This window comes from Dendropsophus ebraccatus, chromosome 6 (genome assembly GCF_027789765.1).
Source record: "Dendropsophus ebraccatus isolate aDenEbr1 chromosome 6, aDenEbr1.pat, whole genome shotgun sequence".
Classification (NCBI taxonomy): Eukaryota; Metazoa; Chordata; class Amphibia; order Anura; family Hylidae; genus Dendropsophus; species Dendropsophus ebraccatus.
Window position 1 is genome coordinate 3,292,070 of NC_091459.1, and position 20,118 is coordinate 3,312,187.

General features: G+C 52.1%; 1 protein-coding gene across 1 annotated transcript in view; it reads left to right on the forward strand.

Annotated features, from left to right (window-relative positions):
• The first annotated feature begins 2,145 nt into the window (after nt 1-2,145).
• The window catches only part of MB21D2 (Mab-21 domain containing 2), a 64,195-nt gene continuing 46,222 nt past the window's right edge, over nt 2,146-20,118 (forward strand). The window contains exon 1 of the mRNA XM_069974403.1: nt 2,146-2,567. Coding sequence (XP_069830504.1) covers nt 2,363-2,567 — 205 coding nt within the window. The 5' untranslated portion in view covers nt 2,146-2,362. The remainder of the gene's footprint in view (nt 2,568-20,118) is intronic.

Genomic DNA, 20,118 nt, shown 5'->3' on the forward strand with positions numbered 1-20,118 from the left:
GGGGGAGAGCCTGGTGGTGACCCTCCTTATACTGGGAGAGAGCCTGGTGGTGACCCTCCTTATACTGGGAGAGAGTCTGGTGGTGACCCTCCGTATACTGGGGGAGAGCCTGGTGGTGACCCTCCTTATACTGGGAGAGAGCCTGGTGGTGACCCTCCTTATACTGGGGGAGAGCCTGGTGGTGACCCTCCTTATACTGGGGGAGAGAGCCTGGTGGTGACCCTCCGTATACTGGGGGAGAGCCTGGTGGCAGCTGCAGAGGAGGGGTAGTGGAGGCAGGGGCAGTCCTGCAGCTGTGGAGGTAGTGGAGGCAGGGTGGTGGCAGCGGAGGTAGTGGAGGGAGGGGCAGGGTGGCGGCGGCGGAGGTAGTAGGGGCAGGGGCAGGGTGGCGGCGGCGGAGGTAGTGGAGGCAGGGTGGCGGAGGTAGTGGAGGCAGGGGCAGGGTGGCGGCGGCGGAGGTAGTAGGGGCAGGATGGCGGCTGCGGAGGTAGTGGAGGCAGGGGCAGGGTGGCGGCGGCGGAGGTAGTGGAGGCAGGGGCAGGGTGGCGGCGGAGGTAGTGGAGGCAGAGGCAGGGTGGCGGCGGCGGAGGTAGTTTGAGGCAGGGTGGCGGCAGGAGCAGGGTGGCGGTGGGGGAGGTAGTGGAGGCAGGGTGGCGGCGGAGGTAGTGGAGGCAAGGTGGCGGCGGCGGAGGTAGTAGGGGCAGGGTGGCGGCTGTGGAGGTAGTGGAGGCAGGGGCAGGGTGGCGGCAGGCGGAGGTAGTGGAGGCAGGGGCAGGGTGGCGGTGGGGGAGGTAGTGGAGGCAGGGGCAGGGTGGTGGCGGCGGAGGTAGTGGAGGCAGGGTGGCGGCGGCGGAGGTAGTGGAGGCAGGGTGGCGGAGGTAGTGGAGGCAGGGTGGCGCCTGTGGAGGTAGTGGAGGCAGGGGCAGGGTGGCGGCGGTGGAGGTAGTGGAGGCAGGGGCAGGGTGGCGGCGGTGGAGGTAGTGGAGGCAGGGGCAGGGTGGAGGCGGCGGAGGTAGTGGAGGCAGGGTGGCGGCGGCGGAGGTAGTGGAGGCAGGGTGGCGGCGGTGGAGGTAGTGGAGGCAGGGGCAGGGTGGAGGCGGCGGAGGTAGTGGAGGCAGGGGCAGGGTGGCGGTGGGGGAGGTAGTGGAGGCAGGGGCAGGGTGGTGGCAGACGGAGGTAGTGGAGGCAGGGGCAGGGTGGAGGCGGCGGAGGTAGTGGAGGCAGGGTGGTGGCGGCGGAGGTAGTGGAGGCAGGGTGGCGGCGGCGGAGGTAGTGGAGGCAGGGTGGCGGAGGTAGTGGAGGCAGGGTGGCGGCTGCGGAGGTAGTGGAGGCAGGGGCAGGGTGGCGGCGGTGGAGGTAGTGGAGGCAGGGGCAGGGTGGCGGCGGTGGAGGTAGTGGAGGCAGGGGCAGGGTGGAGGCGGCGGAGGTAGTGGAGGCAGGGTGGCGGCGGCGGAGGTAGTGGAGGCAGGGTGGCGGCGGTGGAGGTAGTGGAGGCAGGGGCAGGGTGGAGGCGGTGGAGGTAGTGGAGGCAGGGGCAGGGTGGCGGTGGGGGAGGTAGTGGAGGCAGGGGCAGGGTGGCGGTGGGGGAGGTAGTGGAGGCAGGGGCAGGGTGGTGGCAGGCGGAGGTAGTGGAGGCAGGGGCAGGGTGGAGGCAGGCGGAGGTAGTGGAGGCAGGGTGGAGGCGGCGGAGGTAGTGGAGGCAGGGTGGAGGCGGCGGAGGTAGTGGAGGCAGGGTGGCGGCGGAGGTAGTGGAGGCAGGGTGGAGGCGGCGGAGGTAGTGGAGGCAGGGTGGAGGCGGCGGAGGTAGTGGAGGCAGGGGCAGGGTGGAGGCGGTGGAGGTAGTGGAGGCAGGGTGGGGGCGGCAGAGGTAGTGGAGGCAGGGGCAGGGTGGAGGCGGCGGAGGTAGTGGAGGCAGGGTGGAGGCGGCGGAGGTAGTGGAGGCAGGGTGGAGGCGGCGGAGGCAGGGGCAGGGTGGTGGCGGAGGTAGTGGAGGCAGGGGCAGGGTGGAGGCGGCGGAGGTAGTGGAGGCAGGGTGGAGGCGGCGGAGGTAGTGGAGGCAGGGGCAGGGTGGAGGCGGCGGAGGTAGTGGAGGCAGGGTGGAGGCGGCGGAGGTAGGGGCAGGGTGGCAGCTGCAGAGGAGGGGTTAAGCCGCTTGTTGAATGATCTCACATTCGCTCCGTGTCACATTGTCGGTGAGCGGTGCCGGAGCCGAGGAGCCTCCCCGCACACAGCCCCGGGCCCGGCCGCACTCCCTCCCTCCCTCACGGCCGCCGCCATCTCCCAGCAGTAGTAGCAGCCGCCGCCCGGGGAGGGAAGGAAGGAGGCAGCCGCTCCCGTCTCATCCCGCTCCTGTGCAGTGAAGATGGCGGCTCCCATCCCCAGTAAGCCCGGCAGTGTGGGGGGAGGCAGTAAGCCGGCGGCCCCGGAGCTGGACTTCAGGTCGGGAGCTCGGATAGAAGAACTGAATAAACTCATCCAGGAATTCGGCAAACACGACCAGCGGGAGTACGACGACCAGCGCGCCCTGGAGATCCACACGGCCAAGGACTTCATCTTCTCCATGCTCGGTAACCGAGGGGGCAGATAGTGTCATCACCCCGGCTGAGGGGGCAGATAGTGTCATCACCCCGGCTGAGGGGGCAGATAGTGTCATCACCCCGGCTGAGGGGGGCAGATAGCGTCATCACCCCGGCTGAGGGGGGCAGATAGTGTCATCACCCCGGCTGAGGGGGGCAGATAGCGTCATCACCCCGGCTGAGGGGGCAGATAGTGTCATCACCCCGGCTGAGGGGGCAGATAGTGTCATCACCCCGGCTGAGGGGGCAGATAGTGTCATCACCCCGGCTGAGGGGGCAGATAGTGTCATCACCCCGGCTGAGGGGGGCAGATAGTGTCATCACCCCGGCTGAGGGGGCAGATAGCGTCATCACCCCGGCTGAGGGGGGCAGATAGTGCCATCACCCCGGCTGAGGGGGGCAGATAGTGCCATCACCCCGGCTGAGGGGGGCAGATAGTGCCATCACCCCGGCTGAGGGGGGCAGATAGTGCCATCACCCCGGCTGAGGGGGGCAGATAGTGCCATCACCCCGGCTGAGGGGGGCAGATAGTGCCATCACCCCGGCTGAGGGGGGCAGATAGTGTCATCACCCCGGCTGAGGGGGGCAGATAGTGTCATCACCCCGGCTGAGGGGGGCAGATAGTGCCATCACCCCGGCTGAGGGGGGCAGATAGTGTCATCACCCCGGCTGAGGGGGGCAGATAGTGCCATCACCCCGGCTGAGGGGGGCAGATAGCGTCATCACCCCGGCTGAGGGGGCAGATAGTGGCATCACCCCGGCTGAGGGGGGCAGATAGTGTCATCACCCCAGCTGAGGGGGCAGATAGTGTCATCACCCCGGCTGAGGGGGGCAGATAGTGGCATCACCCCGGCTGAGGGGGGCAGATAGTGGCATCACCCCGGCTGAGGGGGGCAGATAGCGTCATCACCCCGGCTGAGGGGGCAGATAGTGGCCTGTCACCCCCGGCTGTTTCCTGTGACAGGGGCAGATAGTGGCATGTTACCCCCGCCTGTATACATCTGTATAATAATCACCCTGTGTATCCTTTACCTGCCTATAACGGCCTGGTGTATTATATAGCAGCGCTGTATATACAGTGTAACATGTGGCTGTATACAGGGAGCATTCTATCTATAGAGTCATGGAGGTTCCTGATATTATATCCTATGGAGCAGTGCAGGGAAGTATATCGGGGTCATTCAGATACATTACCCCCCTCCCCGGGGGGCTGATAGCACCTGCACAGGTGAGGCTGCCATAGGAATGCATTGTGTATACTTGTATATAGCGCCCCCCCCCCCCCTTGGAGCCTGTGGGGTCGCAGCGCAGCTTGTAGATCCCACTATATACTTTGTATATTGTATATACTTATAATAAGCCGTCTCTATATTATACATCGCAGGGACGCCTGCACCTTCCTCTATCTCTGTAATACTGATATCAGTGGGGGCCGCGCTGGTGGTGAAAGAAGTGAAGAGAGCAGAGAACTGTACATTCTGCCATAGACGGACGGATAGCGGGCACCATTCTCTCTGCTATGGGCAGTGCCAGCTGTAATAGTGACGAGCGGTGCCAGTGTCATCAGGGCTGCTAGGCCTGTGCATGATCCATATTGAACCTACATCAGGGCGGCAAATACCCCCCCCCCCCCCCATCACCACCACCACCACCTTCCTTCATCATCATCACCACCACCACCACCTTCCATCACAGGTAGCGGTCAACCAGATCCCCTTCATCACCTTACATTTTAGGATTTAAGATTACTGCTTTCTGGATATGCATCTTTAGTGCGAGAGCTCAAATAGCAAATGTCTGAAAAGCTGTGCCATAAACCTATGCCACCTGGCACCAAACCAACTAGCCAGCCACACCTCCCACCACCAGAACCAACCAACCAACCACACCTCCCACCACCAGAACCAACCAACCAACCACACCTCCCACCACCAGAACCAACCAACCAACCACACCTCCCACCACCAGAACCAAGCAACCACACCTCCCACCACCAGAACCAACCAACCAACCACACCTCCCACCACCAGAACCAACCAACCAACCACACCTCCCACCACCAGAACCAACCAACCAACCACACCTCCCACCACCAGAACCAACCAACCAACCACACCTCCCACCACCAGAACCAACCAACCAACCACACCTCCCACCACCAGAACCAACCAACCAACCACACCTCCCACCACCAGAACCAACCAACCAACCACACCTCCCACCACCAGAACCAACCAACCACACCTCCCACCACCAGAACCAAGCAACCACACCTCCCACCACCAGAACCAAGCAACCACACCTCCCACCACCAGAACCAAGCAACCACACCTCCCACCACCAGAACCAAACAGCCACACCTCCAACCACCGCTCCCACCACCAGAACCGACCAACCACACCTCCCACCACCAGAACTAACCAGCAACACCTCCCACCATCAGAACTAAACAACCAGCCACACCTCCCACCACCAGAACCAACCAACCACACCTCCCACCACCAGAACCAACCAACCACACCTCCCACCACCAGAACCAACCAACCACACCTCCCACCACCAGAACCAACCAACCACACCTCCCACCACCAGAACCAACCAACCACACCTCCCACCACCAGAACCAACCAACCACACCTCCCACCACCAGAACCAACCAACCACACCTCCCACCACCAGAACCAACCAACCACACCTCCCACCACCAGAACCAACCAACCACACCTCCCACCACCAGAACCAACCAACCACACCTCCCACCACCAGAACCAACCAACCACACCTCCCACCACCAGAACTAACCAGCAACACCTCCCACCATCAGAACTAAACAACCAGCCACACCTCCCACCACTATAACCAACCAGCCACACCTCCCCCCACCAGAACCGACCAACCACACCTCCCACCACTATAAACAACCAGCCACACCTCCCCCCACCAGAACCGACCAACTACACCTCCCACCACTATAACCAACCAGCCACACCTCCCACCACCAGAACCAACCAACCACACCTCCCACCACCAGAACCGACCAACCACACCTCCCACCACTAGAACCGACCAACCACACCTCCCACCACTAGAACCGACCAACCACACCTCCCACCACTAGAACCGACCAACCACACCTCCCACCACTAGAACCGACCAACCACACCTCCCACCACTAGAACCGACCAACCACACCTCCCACCACCAGAACCGACCAACCACACCTCCCACCACCAGAACCGACCAGCAACACCTCCCACCATCAGAACTAAACAACCAGCAACACCTTCCACCACCAGAACCGACCAACCACACCTCCCACCACTAGAACCAACCAGCAACACCTTCCACCACCAGAACCGACCAACCACACCTCCCACCACCAGAACCGACCAGCCACACCTCCCACCACCAGAACCGACCAGCCACACCTCCCACCACCAGAACCGACCAGCCACACCTCCCACCACCAGAACCGACCAGCCACACCTCCCACCACCAGAACCGACCAGCCACACCTCCCACCACCAGAACCGACCAGCCACACCTCCCACCACCAGAACCGACCAGCCACACCTCCCACCACCAGAACCGACCAGCCACACCTCCCACCACCAGAACCGACCAGCCACACCTCCCACCACCAGAACCGACCAACCACACCTCCCACCACCAGAACCGACCAACCACACCTCCCACCACCAGAACCGACCAACCACACCTCCCACCACCAGAACCGACCACCCACACCTCCCACCACCAGAACTAACCAGACACATCTCCCACCAGCGTTCTGTACACACAGATGAGTTATGCCGGGGGGAATGTCATCAGATTATTTATACCTGCAGGAAAGGTGTGGTGTTCTTACTCATAGAATGAGCCAGCGTCTGCTCGGTTAACCATTACCTCTAAGGCTCTGGGTGGCTGAGGGATCTTGGCTTTTATCTGTGTATGTGTATTGTTCCTCACCCGCTTGTCGTTGTATTCTCACCCGCTTGTCTTTGTATTCTCACCCGCTTGTCTTTGTATTCTCACCCGGCGCTGTTCCCCCCCCCCCCCACGTCAGGACTTGTGATATTCATTATTCAGCAGAGCTTAGTGAGCGCACTGTGGAGCACATGGATTAGTGTGTAGTATATCCTTATAGTGGAGCTGAGTGGTGTAATAGACATCCGCACCGTCTTACTCGCTCTTACAGTACATTGCCCCTGGTGGTCCTTGTGCACTGACTATGTATCACCAGCCTGGCTGCCGTGCTGCTCACCCCCCGTGTTCTGTATATGAGCAGCTGTCGCCTTATACCGTATGCCGCACCTTGTATACATAGTGCCTCCCATGGAGCTGTAAGGACGTCTTCTCTTCTGGATCCTGTATGGCTGAATATGAGAGCATCTATCTGGACCCCGGCACTATGATAGCCGACCGGGGGTGATGTCTCAGCGCTCTGCCACGTGTATATACCTTGTAGTGTGCCGGGCTATGTTTCCTATGGTGGGTGATGGCCTGTTGGTGAATCCTGTGCTGGTACAGAAGCCGGTTGTATCTTGTCTCATACCCGGGTGTAATATATATATCTATATAATATATCTGGTATTGTCATTGATTCTGTCCAGTTATGGCCGACCCTCAGCTACATCATATATCACTACACGTACGACCATTAGTCTGTGTTTGCTGGTTGTGACCTGGATTGTAGAAGACTTCCTCTAGGAATCAGTGAAAGCCGCCATTGTAGATCCCATTCCATTGTAGATCCCATTCCATTGTAGATCCCATCCTATTGTAGATCCCATCCTATTGTAGATCCCATCCTATTGTAGATCCCATCCTATTGTAGATCCCATTCCATTGTAGATCCCATCCTATTGTAGATCCCATCCTATTGTAGATCCCATTCCATTGTAGATCCCATCCTATTGTAGATCCCATTCCATTGTAGATCCCATCTGGCACGTACTATTCCGGCTTCTATACGTGTCATAGAGAGTGGAACTTTTACTGCATGTTTCTGTGTGCTGTATAGAGGACGGAGTCATCCGGGCGACGCGTATGCTGATCCTGATCATTAAGGCCGGGTTCACACTGCGTTTTCACAATCCATTTTTTTTCCCTGTCTGTTTTATGCAAAAATAAAGTATAAAAAATGTTTCCATTTGTGCATTTGTTTTTCCCTTGACTTCCATTATGAAAAAAAGGATCAAAACGCATCCTTTTTTAGCATACACAAAAACATGACCACGTCACCATGCTAAAAAGATGCGTTTTTTATCCTTTTTTTGCCCCATAATGGAGGTCAATGGAAAAACAGATTCACAAAAATGTGGATGGAAAAAACAGATAACAAAAACGCAGTATGAACCCGGCCTTATTGACTGTCGGCACAATTCATCGTCCTTCTCCTAGGAGGTGTCGGGGGATGTGTAGGAGTGGGAATCAGACTCGTCTGGCATCAGGACTGGAAGGAGAAGCCGTATCTGGGGGAAAAACAGGATTGTGAAATTCCTTGAAGTGATCGGTCATTACAGATGGAGAGCAGTGTTACAGTACATTACACTAGGATCATTCACTACAGCAACCTGCTATTCTTTGAGAACCTTCTCAGCCTTGGTTAATATTTACATCCGCAGAGAATAGCGGTGGTAACCGAGGGCTGTGACTGCCCCCCCGACACCTTCTGACCCCGTCCAGTCAGTTCTGAGAGTGCCAGATGGAACAACAAAAGGAATGGTGACCCCCTCCCAGTCTCCCATCATACACATGCACACTTGGCTTGGATGGGTATACATGAAGAGAAAACTGCAGCCAGACAAGAAGTAAAAGTCCAGAATGGCCAATTGTCTCCCCCCCCCCCCACACACACCTCTGCTGTCATGGGAGAGTCAAGAGGCCCCAGACACATTAAGGGGGATGTACCATCAGGTACATTGCTTTTTAAAAAATTTTTACATTAGCTGATTGGCGTTGGTGCGGGCATCCTTGTGGCACAGTCCTTTTTTTTTTAAACGCCACCAGTTTCCCATGCTTGGGGCCGTTCTTTTTCTGTCCACGGTCGCGGCTCTATGCACTGGAGACTGGCCCACCTCCCCATGTGTGACGCTGTGTGGCATTTCATAAAGAAAGGACCGCGCCATCTGGATCTCCACACCATTGGCTAATGTACAAAGAAAAGTCTGAGAAGTCGTATCCATCCTTTATACTCCCTCCTTGTATCATCCATAGTTTTAGTGTTGAAAGGAACAAAAAAAAAAAAAAAAATCAGCGGGGCGTTGTCTCTCTCTCTCTCTCTCTCTCTCTATATCTATATATATATATACACACTATCCTGTACATGATGGCCGTGAACGTCTTTATGTATTATCTGACAATGCAAAAGTCAGTGAAATGATTCCGTGTATGGGTCGGGGCTTGTCCTGAAAATCCAGTTCCAACAAGTTGTCTGCAACTACAGGGATCTGATTGTATGACGGCTGTAGTATAAATCCATGAAGAGGCCCTGGATATACTAATATATGCTGGATTATAATATACTAATATATGCTGGATTATATAATATTGACTGTATATGCTGTAGTATAAATGCATAGTCTCCTGTAAGAGGCCCTGTATATACTATATATACCGATATTATTTAAATGTTTGTGTTTGCCCTAGTGTACTGATAGCCGCGGGGCTGTGTCGGTACCCTAGCGTGAACTTTTGCTTGTGTGCACTTGGGATATATCAGTAACAGGCCACAGACCCTGACCGTCTGTAGTATTTTCGAGTCTGGTCCCTCCAGAAAGGGCCATGGTATGATGAGAATATATATATACACTTTATACTTGTGTATCTATATGTCTTTGCCAGTAGTTACTATTTAGCCATTAACCCCTACATCTCTGGCTCTCGATCCCTGCATGAGTGATGGCAGTGGACGAGGTGGAGGGGACGTTCTTGTAAATTTCCGGGTATTCTGAGCCATGTCTTGGCCTATAGGACCGGCCTAGGTCTCACATTATTACTTTCTCTTACTGACTCGTAGTTTTACGTCTGAATGAGAACAATGTTTTGTTGTTCTCAGAACCAAGAGATGAATTTCAGTAAACCCCCTTGGATTGTGAATCTGCATAAATCCGGTATTCATGGCACACGCTGTGGTGGCTTAATGGGCCGTTCACCATCATCAGGAATATCCGTTTCATTTGTGTCACTCTCCCACTTTCCCATCCAGTTTTGGTTTCCGGCTGAATTGAATGAATCCTGCGATGGTGCGGAGGGATGATGTATGGTTGTCTCGGGTTCGGGCCGTCAGCTGGGGGCAGTATCCATGGCTATGAAACGCTCACATTATCCCCGTGATACATGAGCCGACGCTGGATTTTTCATTCTTTATTAAAATAAACCCATCACCCAGTCCGTTGTAGACAGCACCGGCCGTCCTTACCATGACTTCAAGGCTTTACAGCGGCAGATAATCCAATATTGGCTGCTATTAAATTTGTGCTATATATATTATGTGATCAAGTGATATGCCGCCATACTTAACCCCGGCCGTGCCGCACTTTATATTAGAATGTCAGACATTGAACTTGTCTCTTGTCCTTAAAGGGGTTGTTCACCAAAGTTTTTTTTTCTTTTAAATCAACTGATGCCAGAGATTTGTAATTTACTTCTGTTAAAAATATCCAGTCTTCCAGCACTTATCAGCTGCTGTATGTCCTGCAGGAAGTGGTGTATTCTCTCCAGTCTGACACAGTGCTCTCTGCTGCCACCTCTGTCCATGTCAAGAACTGTCCGTAGCAGCAGCAAATCCCTTATAGAAAACCTCCCCTGCTCTGGACAGTTCCTGACATGGACAGAGGTGGCAGCAGAGAGCACTGTGTCAGACTGGAGAGAATACGTCACTTCCTGCAGGACATACAGCAGTTGTTAAGAACTGAAGACTTCAGATTTTTTTAATAGAAATAAATTAACAATTTAATAAATTACAATTGTTTTGGTAAACTACCTCTTTAAGCACAATTATAAACCGCAAAGGTCTTATAAATACAATGTATCTTAACAATGTATACAGGATTCACTGTACAGGTCTTGGTTGTAAAGAACCCTTCCACTTTTTAACTCCTTACAATGTTGTAGTGCAAGTCATACAGTACATTGTATTTGTCTGCCCTCTGATCACTTATATACAGGGGTGAAGTTGAAGAGGGCTCTCCCTACATAGTTAGAATAATTCATTGTGTACATGAGGAATAATTGTATTACTGACCATTATATTACTTATTCCCGCAAATTTTGAACCCATTTTTGGTCTCTGACTTCAGCACTATAGTAGGTGATGACTGGGTACTTAGATGTCTCCAATACATAGTTTGCAGATCGAAATCCCGCCTCCTGTATCTCTGTAACAGCAGCTTCATGAAGGACTTTTTACAGAAGTACTAAGCAGTATAAGCCTTTGTTCACATTTTAACTAGCATTACATTAGTGTTGTGTGTAAGCAGACTGGCAGAATGCTATGCCAACATATAGCTATACCAATTCCATCTGACTCTGTAAACCATACAGAGTTTACTAGTGACTGTTTAGTCCATTTATAAACATATCTTTTTCTGGGACTCAGCATTGCAGCCTACCGAAGAGTCCCACAGAAAAACAAAAAATGTATACGCAAAAAAATAACTGTATACTTAAAGCAACTCTGTATCCACAATCTTTCCCCATAAACCCCTTGTACCTTCTGATAGCTGCTTTTAATGCAATATCTGTCCTGGGGTCCGTTCGGCAGGTGATGCAGTTATTGTCCTAAAAACTACTTTTAAACTTACAGCCCTGTGCCAAATTGGTGTGGCCTAGAGTGTGTGTGAATAGGAGAAATCCTGCCAGGGGCATCCCTATTGATGGAGTCGCAGACCTGAGGCACAGATACTCTAGGCAATGGCAATTTAACTTAGGGCTGCAAGTTTAAAAGTTGTTTTTTAGGACATTAACTGCATCACCTGCTGAACGGTCCCCAGGACAGATCTTGGATTAAAAGCAGCTATCCGAAGGTACAAGGGGGGGGGGGGGGGAGATTGTGGGTACGGAGTCACTTTAAGAAAAGACTAGATGTTAAGTTTAGACTGCACTCAGTGGTCCGGTGCTTGTACACCGCTGCTTGTGTTGGCTTGCTGCTCTGCCAGACATGTAGCACTGACTGTGCAGGTTATAATGTGAACACAGGGTATTTGTTACTCCGTCAGTGGGGGGGAGACAGGTAAGAACCTTCTTTCCATTACTTTTCTTTCTCTCTGTCCCCCTCCATACTCTCTCCTCTCTGCTTACACATCCATGGGCAGCAGGTAACTGATCCCTCAGTGTGTCAGTAATCCTTCTTGGTTTTAGTCTGAAGATTAAAGGGGTAATCCAGCGCTACAAAAACATGGCCACTTTCCCCCTACTCTTGTCTCCAGATTGGGTGGGGTTTTGAAACTCAGTTCCATTGAAGTAAATGGAGTTTAGCTGCAAACCACACCTGAACTGGAGACAACAGTAGGGCGAAAAGTGTCCATGTTTTTGTAGCTCTGGATAACCCCTTTAAAGGTTCAGGTCTATGAACAAAGGATTTCAGTGGCAGGAGATGCTCTTTAGGCCTCATTCACATGACTGAAATGTGAGTTTGTAGCCGGGCACTCCAACATCATGCGGTCTCGCTATATGCATCTGTAAGTCTCCGGTGAGGACTTGGCTTTTGGTCACCTGCTGAATTATTCAGGTATTCTTCTAGATGCATTGTTTCTTGGGTGCGACAATAGGCCGTACGCAGACACCAGACTTCTGGATCAGTAATATAGACCTGTAGGAACCGTGCGCCACCTCAGACTCCATGTTAATTATGGCTGAGAGGAAAAGGCTGGAGAAACTCCAACTAGAAGCTCGTTCCTGTGCACTTTCTATGGCTTTACTAAACATTTTCTTGGTGGTTGCTCACAGGCCTCTGTATTAACGATTGAATGAACTGCTATACATTACCTCTCCACGCTCCCGGTCTTCTCCTGCCCTTTGCTTCCTCCCCGCGGAGGTCACGTGGGTGCTTGTTTACATTATTGATCAGGCCGTCATCGGCCGTCTAATAGGACCCTAAGTTTTCTTGGTTTTAAGATTTGTTCCATCTGGGTAAATAAAACTCTGGACTCTGCCATCTCTCATAGTCAGTAACTCTCTATCCCTCATCCCCCCAACTGGCAGAAGATCTTTAACCCATTTCTAGGAAGGAGGCGCTTTCTACCTCTCACCTAGTAAAGTTTGTACTTATCCAGTTTCATTTCCTTCAAGATTAGAATTGGCCGTTTCTGCCGCCTTCAAGCACATGATCCATCTGTTCTGTTTATGTAACGTTACGGCCATGGGAGCTTCTTCCAGCCATTCACAATGGCCTCAGGAAGTTGGTTCTAATCTCGAGAAACCGCCAATAAAATCTAAACACCGAGCTGCACAATATGTCGGCCCTTAAAAAATATTAAAACTGCGTAGCGGTAGATGCTGGTGGCGTCAGGTCCGGGCCTCTCTAGCTAATAGCCCACTTAGTATTCGGCATTGCTGACTGTTTGTGACAGATGAGGACTTTCGTCTGGCATCACGTTATGCCAACCGAGCGGTTCTTGGCTCTGCTTTTTGGCACTGGCAGCGGGCTTCCTCTAGACGCGGCCTGGAGGATTTCTATGTATTTTCTCTTATTGTAATGAACGTATAGTTGTGTGTGTTCTCACCCTGTCGGCGTGTCACAGACGTGACCGGGTCCTTCAGGGACCGTTTTTGTCGTCAGGGAGGAGGTTATCAGCCCTAAGTGACATAAGTGTAGGAAGAAAGCCGTTACTGTACGGTAAGTACCCGGTAAGCGGCTTAGTGTCTGTGACTTTACAATAGTGACATGAATTCCGTGTTATTCTGAATACTTAATGCAGTCGTATAGCGAGGTGTTTTATTCCCGTTAGTGCTAAGCCTCTTTATACGGCTGATTGTTTCATTTTACTTCTTTAGTTGTTTAGCAGGATTGTTTATGTGCTGAAAACGATAAAACGAGAACTGGCAATGTAAATTCTATATGGGCGACTTAGCAATTGTAGAAATTCATACAGAGGTCACTGTTGGTTCACCGTATAGCTGAGCTGGATTGCGGCCCTGTGCATGAGACGAGGGTTGGGCACACCGACCATATTGCACATTGGTTGGTGGCTTTATTACCTGTGGTTAGGCTGTTGCAGTGTATTGGTTGGTGCACCGGCACTTTATTACATGCGGTTAGGCCGTTTCTGTGTATTGGTTGATGCACTTTATTACATGCGGTTAGGCTGTTGCAGTGTATTGGTTAATGCACTTTATTACATGCGGTTAGGCTGTTGCAGTGTATTGGTTGATGCACTTTATTACATGCGGCTAGGCCGTTGCTGTGTATTGGTTGGTGCACCAGCACTTTATTACATGCGGTTAGGCTGTTGCAGTGTATTGGTTAATGCACTTTATTACTTGCGGTTAGGCTGTTTCTGTGTATTGGTTGATGCACTTTATTACATGCGGTTAGGCTGTTGCAGTGTATTGGTTGATGCACTTTATTACATGCGGCTAGGCCGTTGCTGTGTATTGGTTGGTGCACCGGCACTTTATTACATGCGGTTAGGCTGTTGCAGTGTATTGGGTTGATGCACTTTATTACATGCGGTTAGGCTGTTTCTGTGTATTGGTTGATGCACTTTATTACATGCGGTTAGGCTGTTACGGTGTATTGGTTGATGCACTTTATTACATGCGGCTAGGCCGTTGCTGTGTATTGGGTTGGTGCATCGGCACTTTATTACATGCGGTTAGGCTGTTGCTGTGTATCTGTTGATGTACCAGTTCTTTATATTATTAGGACCAGTCCCAGTAGCATGGCCTCCCATCTCCCGCCATGTTGTATTTTGTGATGGTGTACTGGTGTAGCTTCTGTAAATTGGTTCCAGCTTGGTTGACTTTCTGTAGGTTTATTAGTCTAATGGTAATCAGTATTTCAGCTCTCAATCCGCAGCGTTACGGTAGACGGTAAGGTTCCCTTTATCTCTGAACTTTGAGCGCAACTTCTTGAGTGACTTTTCAATAAGAATTTTCTAGGACATAGACAACCGTCATTAATCGCTGCCATTTGTAAAGGCTTTTCATACTTGTTCTCAATGCTCTCGTCTGGGTCTGACCAGGTATCCAGGTCTTACATGTAATGCTCTCCCCAGCTTCTCTCCAGCCCTGTTAATGTAATATTGGCAGCAATGGTTTATTACGCCGTCAGACTTGCCGTCCAGGATCTGATAATAATAGCCGTTCTCCATCTCTTCTGGCGGATACATCCCGGCCGTAGCTCGGGCCCTGGGAAGGCGTTAGGATTCTCATGTCTCCGCCACATTTTTACTTCCTTACAATTTGATTGATTAAATATTTGTTCAGGCTACAAAGCAGAGGAGTTGTGTGATCTATGTGAACCGAGGCGTCTTATTATGGGGTCTGACTTCATGTCCCAGCATCCAGCTCTGTTGCTCTACATCTCAGCATTACTTAGGGTCCTATTAGAGAGGCCGATGGCAGCCCGATCAATATTGTAAGCAACCGCCGATCTGCTAAATTACTGAGCCTATTACGCGGCTAGATGGTCGTTTAGCAAGGGCTGCATATACATATCTATATACAGGGTGGTCCTAAAGTGGGGGGACAGTATGTGTAATAGGGTCATGAAGGAGGAGATTTACCAAACATGGTGTAAAGTGAGACTGGCTCAGTCGCCCCCGGCAACCAATCAGATTCCACTTTTCATTCCTCACAGACTCTTTGGAAAATGAAAGGTGGAATCTGATTGGTTGCCGGGGGAGACTGAGCCAGTTTCACTTTACACCATGTTTGTTAAATCTCCTCCTTCATGACCCTATTACACACACTGTCCACCTACTTTAGGACCACCCTGTATATAGATATGTATATGCAGCCCTTGCTCTGAACTGTTATACATTACCTTTCCACATTCCCCGTCTTCTCCTGCCCTCTGCTTCCTTCCCGTCACCGTGGCTGCAGCTTCAGAGCGGTCGCCAGGCTGAAAGGCCGTTCAGCCGATCACTCTGCTGCCACCTCTGTCCATGTCAGGAACTGTCCAGAGCAGCAGAAAATCCCCATAGAAAACCTCTCCTGCTCTGGACAGTTCCTGACATGGACAGAGGTGACAGCAGAGAGCACTGTGTCAGACTGGAGAGAATACACCACTTCCTGCAGGGCATACAGCAGCTGATGAGTACTGGAAGACTGGAGATATACCCATCATCTCCTGTATGCTGCTATCCCCCCTATCCTCTCCTGTATGCTGCTATCCCCCCTATCCTCTCCTGTATGCGGCTATCCCCCCTATCATCTCCTGTATGCTGCTATCCCCCCTATCCTCTCCTGTATGCGGCTATCCCCCCTATCATCTCCTGTATGCTGCTATCCCCCTCTAATCTCCTGTATGCGGCTATCCCCCCTATCATCTCCTGTATGCGGCTATCCCCCCTATCATCTCCTGTATGCGGCTATCCCCCCTATCATCTCCTGTATGCGGCTATCCCCCTATCATCTCCTGTATGCGGCTATCCCCCTATCATCTCCTGTATGCGGCTATCCCCCCTATCATCTCCTGTATGCGGCTATCCCCCCTATCATCTCCTGTATGCGGCTATCCCCCCTATCATCTCCTGTATGCGGCTATCCCCCCTATCATCTCCTGTATGCGGCTATCCCCCCTATCATCTCCTGTATGCTGCTATCCCCCCTATCATGTCCTGTATGCGGCTATCCCACCTATCATCTTCTGTATGCGGCTATCCCCCCTATCATCTCCTGTATGCGGCTATCCCCCTATCATCTCCTGTATGCGGCTATCCCACCTATCATGTCCTGTATGCGGCTTTCCCCCCTATCATCTCCTGTATGCGGCTATCCCCCTCTCATCTCCTGTATGCGGCTATCCCCCTATCATCTCCTGTATGCGGCTATCCGCCTATCATCTCCTGTATGTGGCTATCCCCCTATCATCTCCTGTATGCGGCTATCCCCCCTATCATCTCCTGTATGCGGCTATCCCCCTCTCATCTCCTGTATGCGGCTATCCCCCTCTCATCTCCTGTATGCGGCTATCCCCCTATCATCTCCTGTATGCGGCTATCCCCCCTATCATCTCCTGTATGCGGCTATCCCCCCTATCATGTCCTGTATGCGGCTATCCCCCCTATCATGTCCTGTATGCGGCTATCCCCCCTATCATGTCCTGTATGCGGCTATCCCCCCTCTCATCTCCTGTATGCGGCTATCCCCCCTATCATGTCCTGTATGCGGCTATCCCCCCTATCATCTCCTGTATGCGGCTATCCCCCCTATCATCTCCTGTATGCGGCTATCCCCCCTATCATCTCCTGTATGCGGCTATCCGCCCTATCATCTCCTGTATGCGGCTATCCGCCCTATCATCTCCTGTATGCGGCTATCCCCCCTATCATCTCCTGTATGCGGCTATCCCCCCTATCATCTCCTGTATGTGGCTATCCCCCCTCTCATCTCCTGTATGCGGCTATCCCCCTATCATCTCCTGTATGCGGCTATCCCCCTCTCATCTCCTGTATGCGGCTATCCCCCCTCTCATCTCCTGTATGCGGCTATCCGCCTATCATCTCCTGTATGTGGCTATCCCCCTATCATCTCCTGTATGCGGCTATCCCCCCTATCATCTCCTGTATGCGGCTATCCCCCCTATCATCTCCTGTATGCTGCTATCCCCCCTATCATCTCCTGTATGCTGCTATCCCCCCTATCATCTCCTGTATGCGGCTATCCCCCCTATCATCTCCTGTATGCGGCTATCCCCCCTATCATCTCCTGTATGCGGCTATCCCCCCTATCATCTCCTGTATGCGGCTATCCCCCTCTCATCTCCTGTATGCGGCTATCCCCCTCTCATCTCCTGTATGCGGCTATCCCCCTATCATCTCCTGTATGCGGCTATCCCCCCTATCATCTCCTGTATGCGGCTATCCCCCCTATCATGTCCTGTATGCGGCTATCCCCCCTATCATGTCCTGTATGCGGCTATCCCCCCTATCATGTCCTGTATGCGGCTATCCCCCCTATCATCTCCTGTATGCGGCTATCCCCCCTATCATCTCCTGTATGCGGCTATCCCCCCTATCATCTCCTGTATGCGGCTATCCCCCCTCTCATCTCCTGTATGCGGCTATCCCCCCTCTCATCTCCTGTATGCGGCTATCCCCCCTATCATCTCCTGTATGCGGCTATCCCCCCTATCATCTCCTGTATGCGGCTATCCCCCCTATCATCTCCTGTATGCGGCTATCCCCCCTATCATCTCCTGTATGCGGCTATCCCCCCTATCATCTCCTGTATGCGGCTATCCCCCCTATCATCTCCTGTATGCGGCTATCCCCCCTATCATCTCCTGTATGCTGCTATCCCCCCTATCATGTCCTGTATGCGGCTATCCCACCTATCATCTTCTGTATGCGGCTATCCCCCCTATCATCTCCTGTATGCGGCTATCCCCCTATCATCTCCTGTATGCGGCTATCCCACCTATCATGTCCTGTATGCGGCTTTCCCCCCTATCATCTCCTGTATGCGGCTATCCCCCTCTCATCTCCTGTATGCGGCTATCCCCCCTATCATCTCCTGTATGCGGCTATCCCCCCTATCATCTCCTGTATGCGGCTATCCCCCCTATCATCTCCTGTATGCGGCTATCCCCCCTATCATGTCCTGTATGCGGCTATCCCCCCTATCATGTCCTGTATGCGGCTATCCCCCCTATCATCTCCTGTATGCGGCTATCCGCCTATCATCTCCTGTATGCGGCTATCCCCCCTATCATCTCCTGTATGCGGCTATCCCCCTATCATCTCCTGTATGCGGCTATCCCCCCTATCATCTCCTGTATGCGGCTATCCCCCCTCTCATCTCCTGTATGCGGCTATCCCCCCTATCATCTCCTGTATGCGGCTATCCCCCTATCATCTCCTGTATGCGGCTATCCCCCCTATCATCTCCTGTATGCGGCTATCCCCCTATCATCTCCTGTATGCGGCTATCCCCCTATCATCTCCTGTATGCGGCTATCCCCCCTATCATCTCCCGTGTCAGGGTTGAGTAATACTATACTTGTTGTTTCGGACAAGATAATATCGGTTGCTTCCTTTGTGAATATAATAGTATTTTTAGACGTCTTCTCGTATTACCAGATATTACACATGGGAATATATTACACACCTATTATATTACACACATTATCTCTTACGTGATGGGAAAAGTCATTTTCCTGCATTAAAAAAACACAACTACTGAGCTGTGAAACCGCAGCCGAACCGAGGCAAGAGTGCTGCTGTATCTGGGAGAAAGCAGCCATGGATACCGCCCCTTTAAAGGTCTAATCTCTGGCTGTCTTAGGGGTATCAGCCACTGTTCACACAAGAACCTCACTGGATGTCCATTATTTTATTTTTTTTTTAGAAGGTTCTTTTGCATGAAAATGTTTTAAATACCTTTTATATATAAGGAGAAGGTCCTTAAAATCCTGGCTATTGTATGGCTATGTGCTGTGTTCCATTGTTCTTGGGGCTAGCTGGTATTGGCCGCTTACATGGAGTGATGGTTCCATGGAAGTAGCATAACATATAGATGACGCCTGTACATGGAATAATTCCTATGGAAAGTTGTTATATACAACATGATGCAATGTATGGAGGCAAATCCCGAACCGGCCATTGAAATAACTGAAACCCAGAAGCCTTTCTGTGCACGGGTTTCATGGAACTGCGGCACTCCAGCAAGGACTATGCACCATTTGGGATGGTTTTTGGACACAGTTCTATATTTTTAAAGGGAAACTTTATTTTTCTCTCAGATCAACTTCTTTAAAAAAAATCTCCAGTCTCCCAGTACATATCAGCTGCTGTATGTTCTGCAGGAAGTGGTGTATTTTCTCCAGTCTGACACAGGGCTCTGACACACACGCTGCCGATTGTCAAATTGTAACCATGCCCAAAGATCGAATTCCTTTAAAATGAGGAATAAGATGCGTCGGGCACCTGAGGAATAAGATGCGTCGGGCCACCTGAGGAATAAGATGCGTCGGGGCACCTGAGGAATAAGATGCGTCGGGGCACCTGAGGAATAAGATGCGTCGGGCACCTGAGGAATAAGATGCGTCGGGCACCTGAGGAATAAGATGCGTCGGGCACCTGAGGAATAAGATGCGTCGGGCACCTGAGGAATAAGATGCGTCGGGCACCTGAGGAATAAGATGTACGGCACTACTATTACTCTGTTCTTCCGTCCGTCACTGTTCATATTCCTGAGATGGCGGGTAGTCACAGACTTCTTACAGCGCCAAGATGCCGCCCAGTGGTCCGTACCTGAGAGAGTCTGGAGAGTTTCCGATTTGTCTGTTATGGGTTTGATGGGGTTGTCGCCCACTGTGATCTATCCAGATAGGGAACTCTGTATTTATGAGGCAGGGGTCTTCTGACCTAGA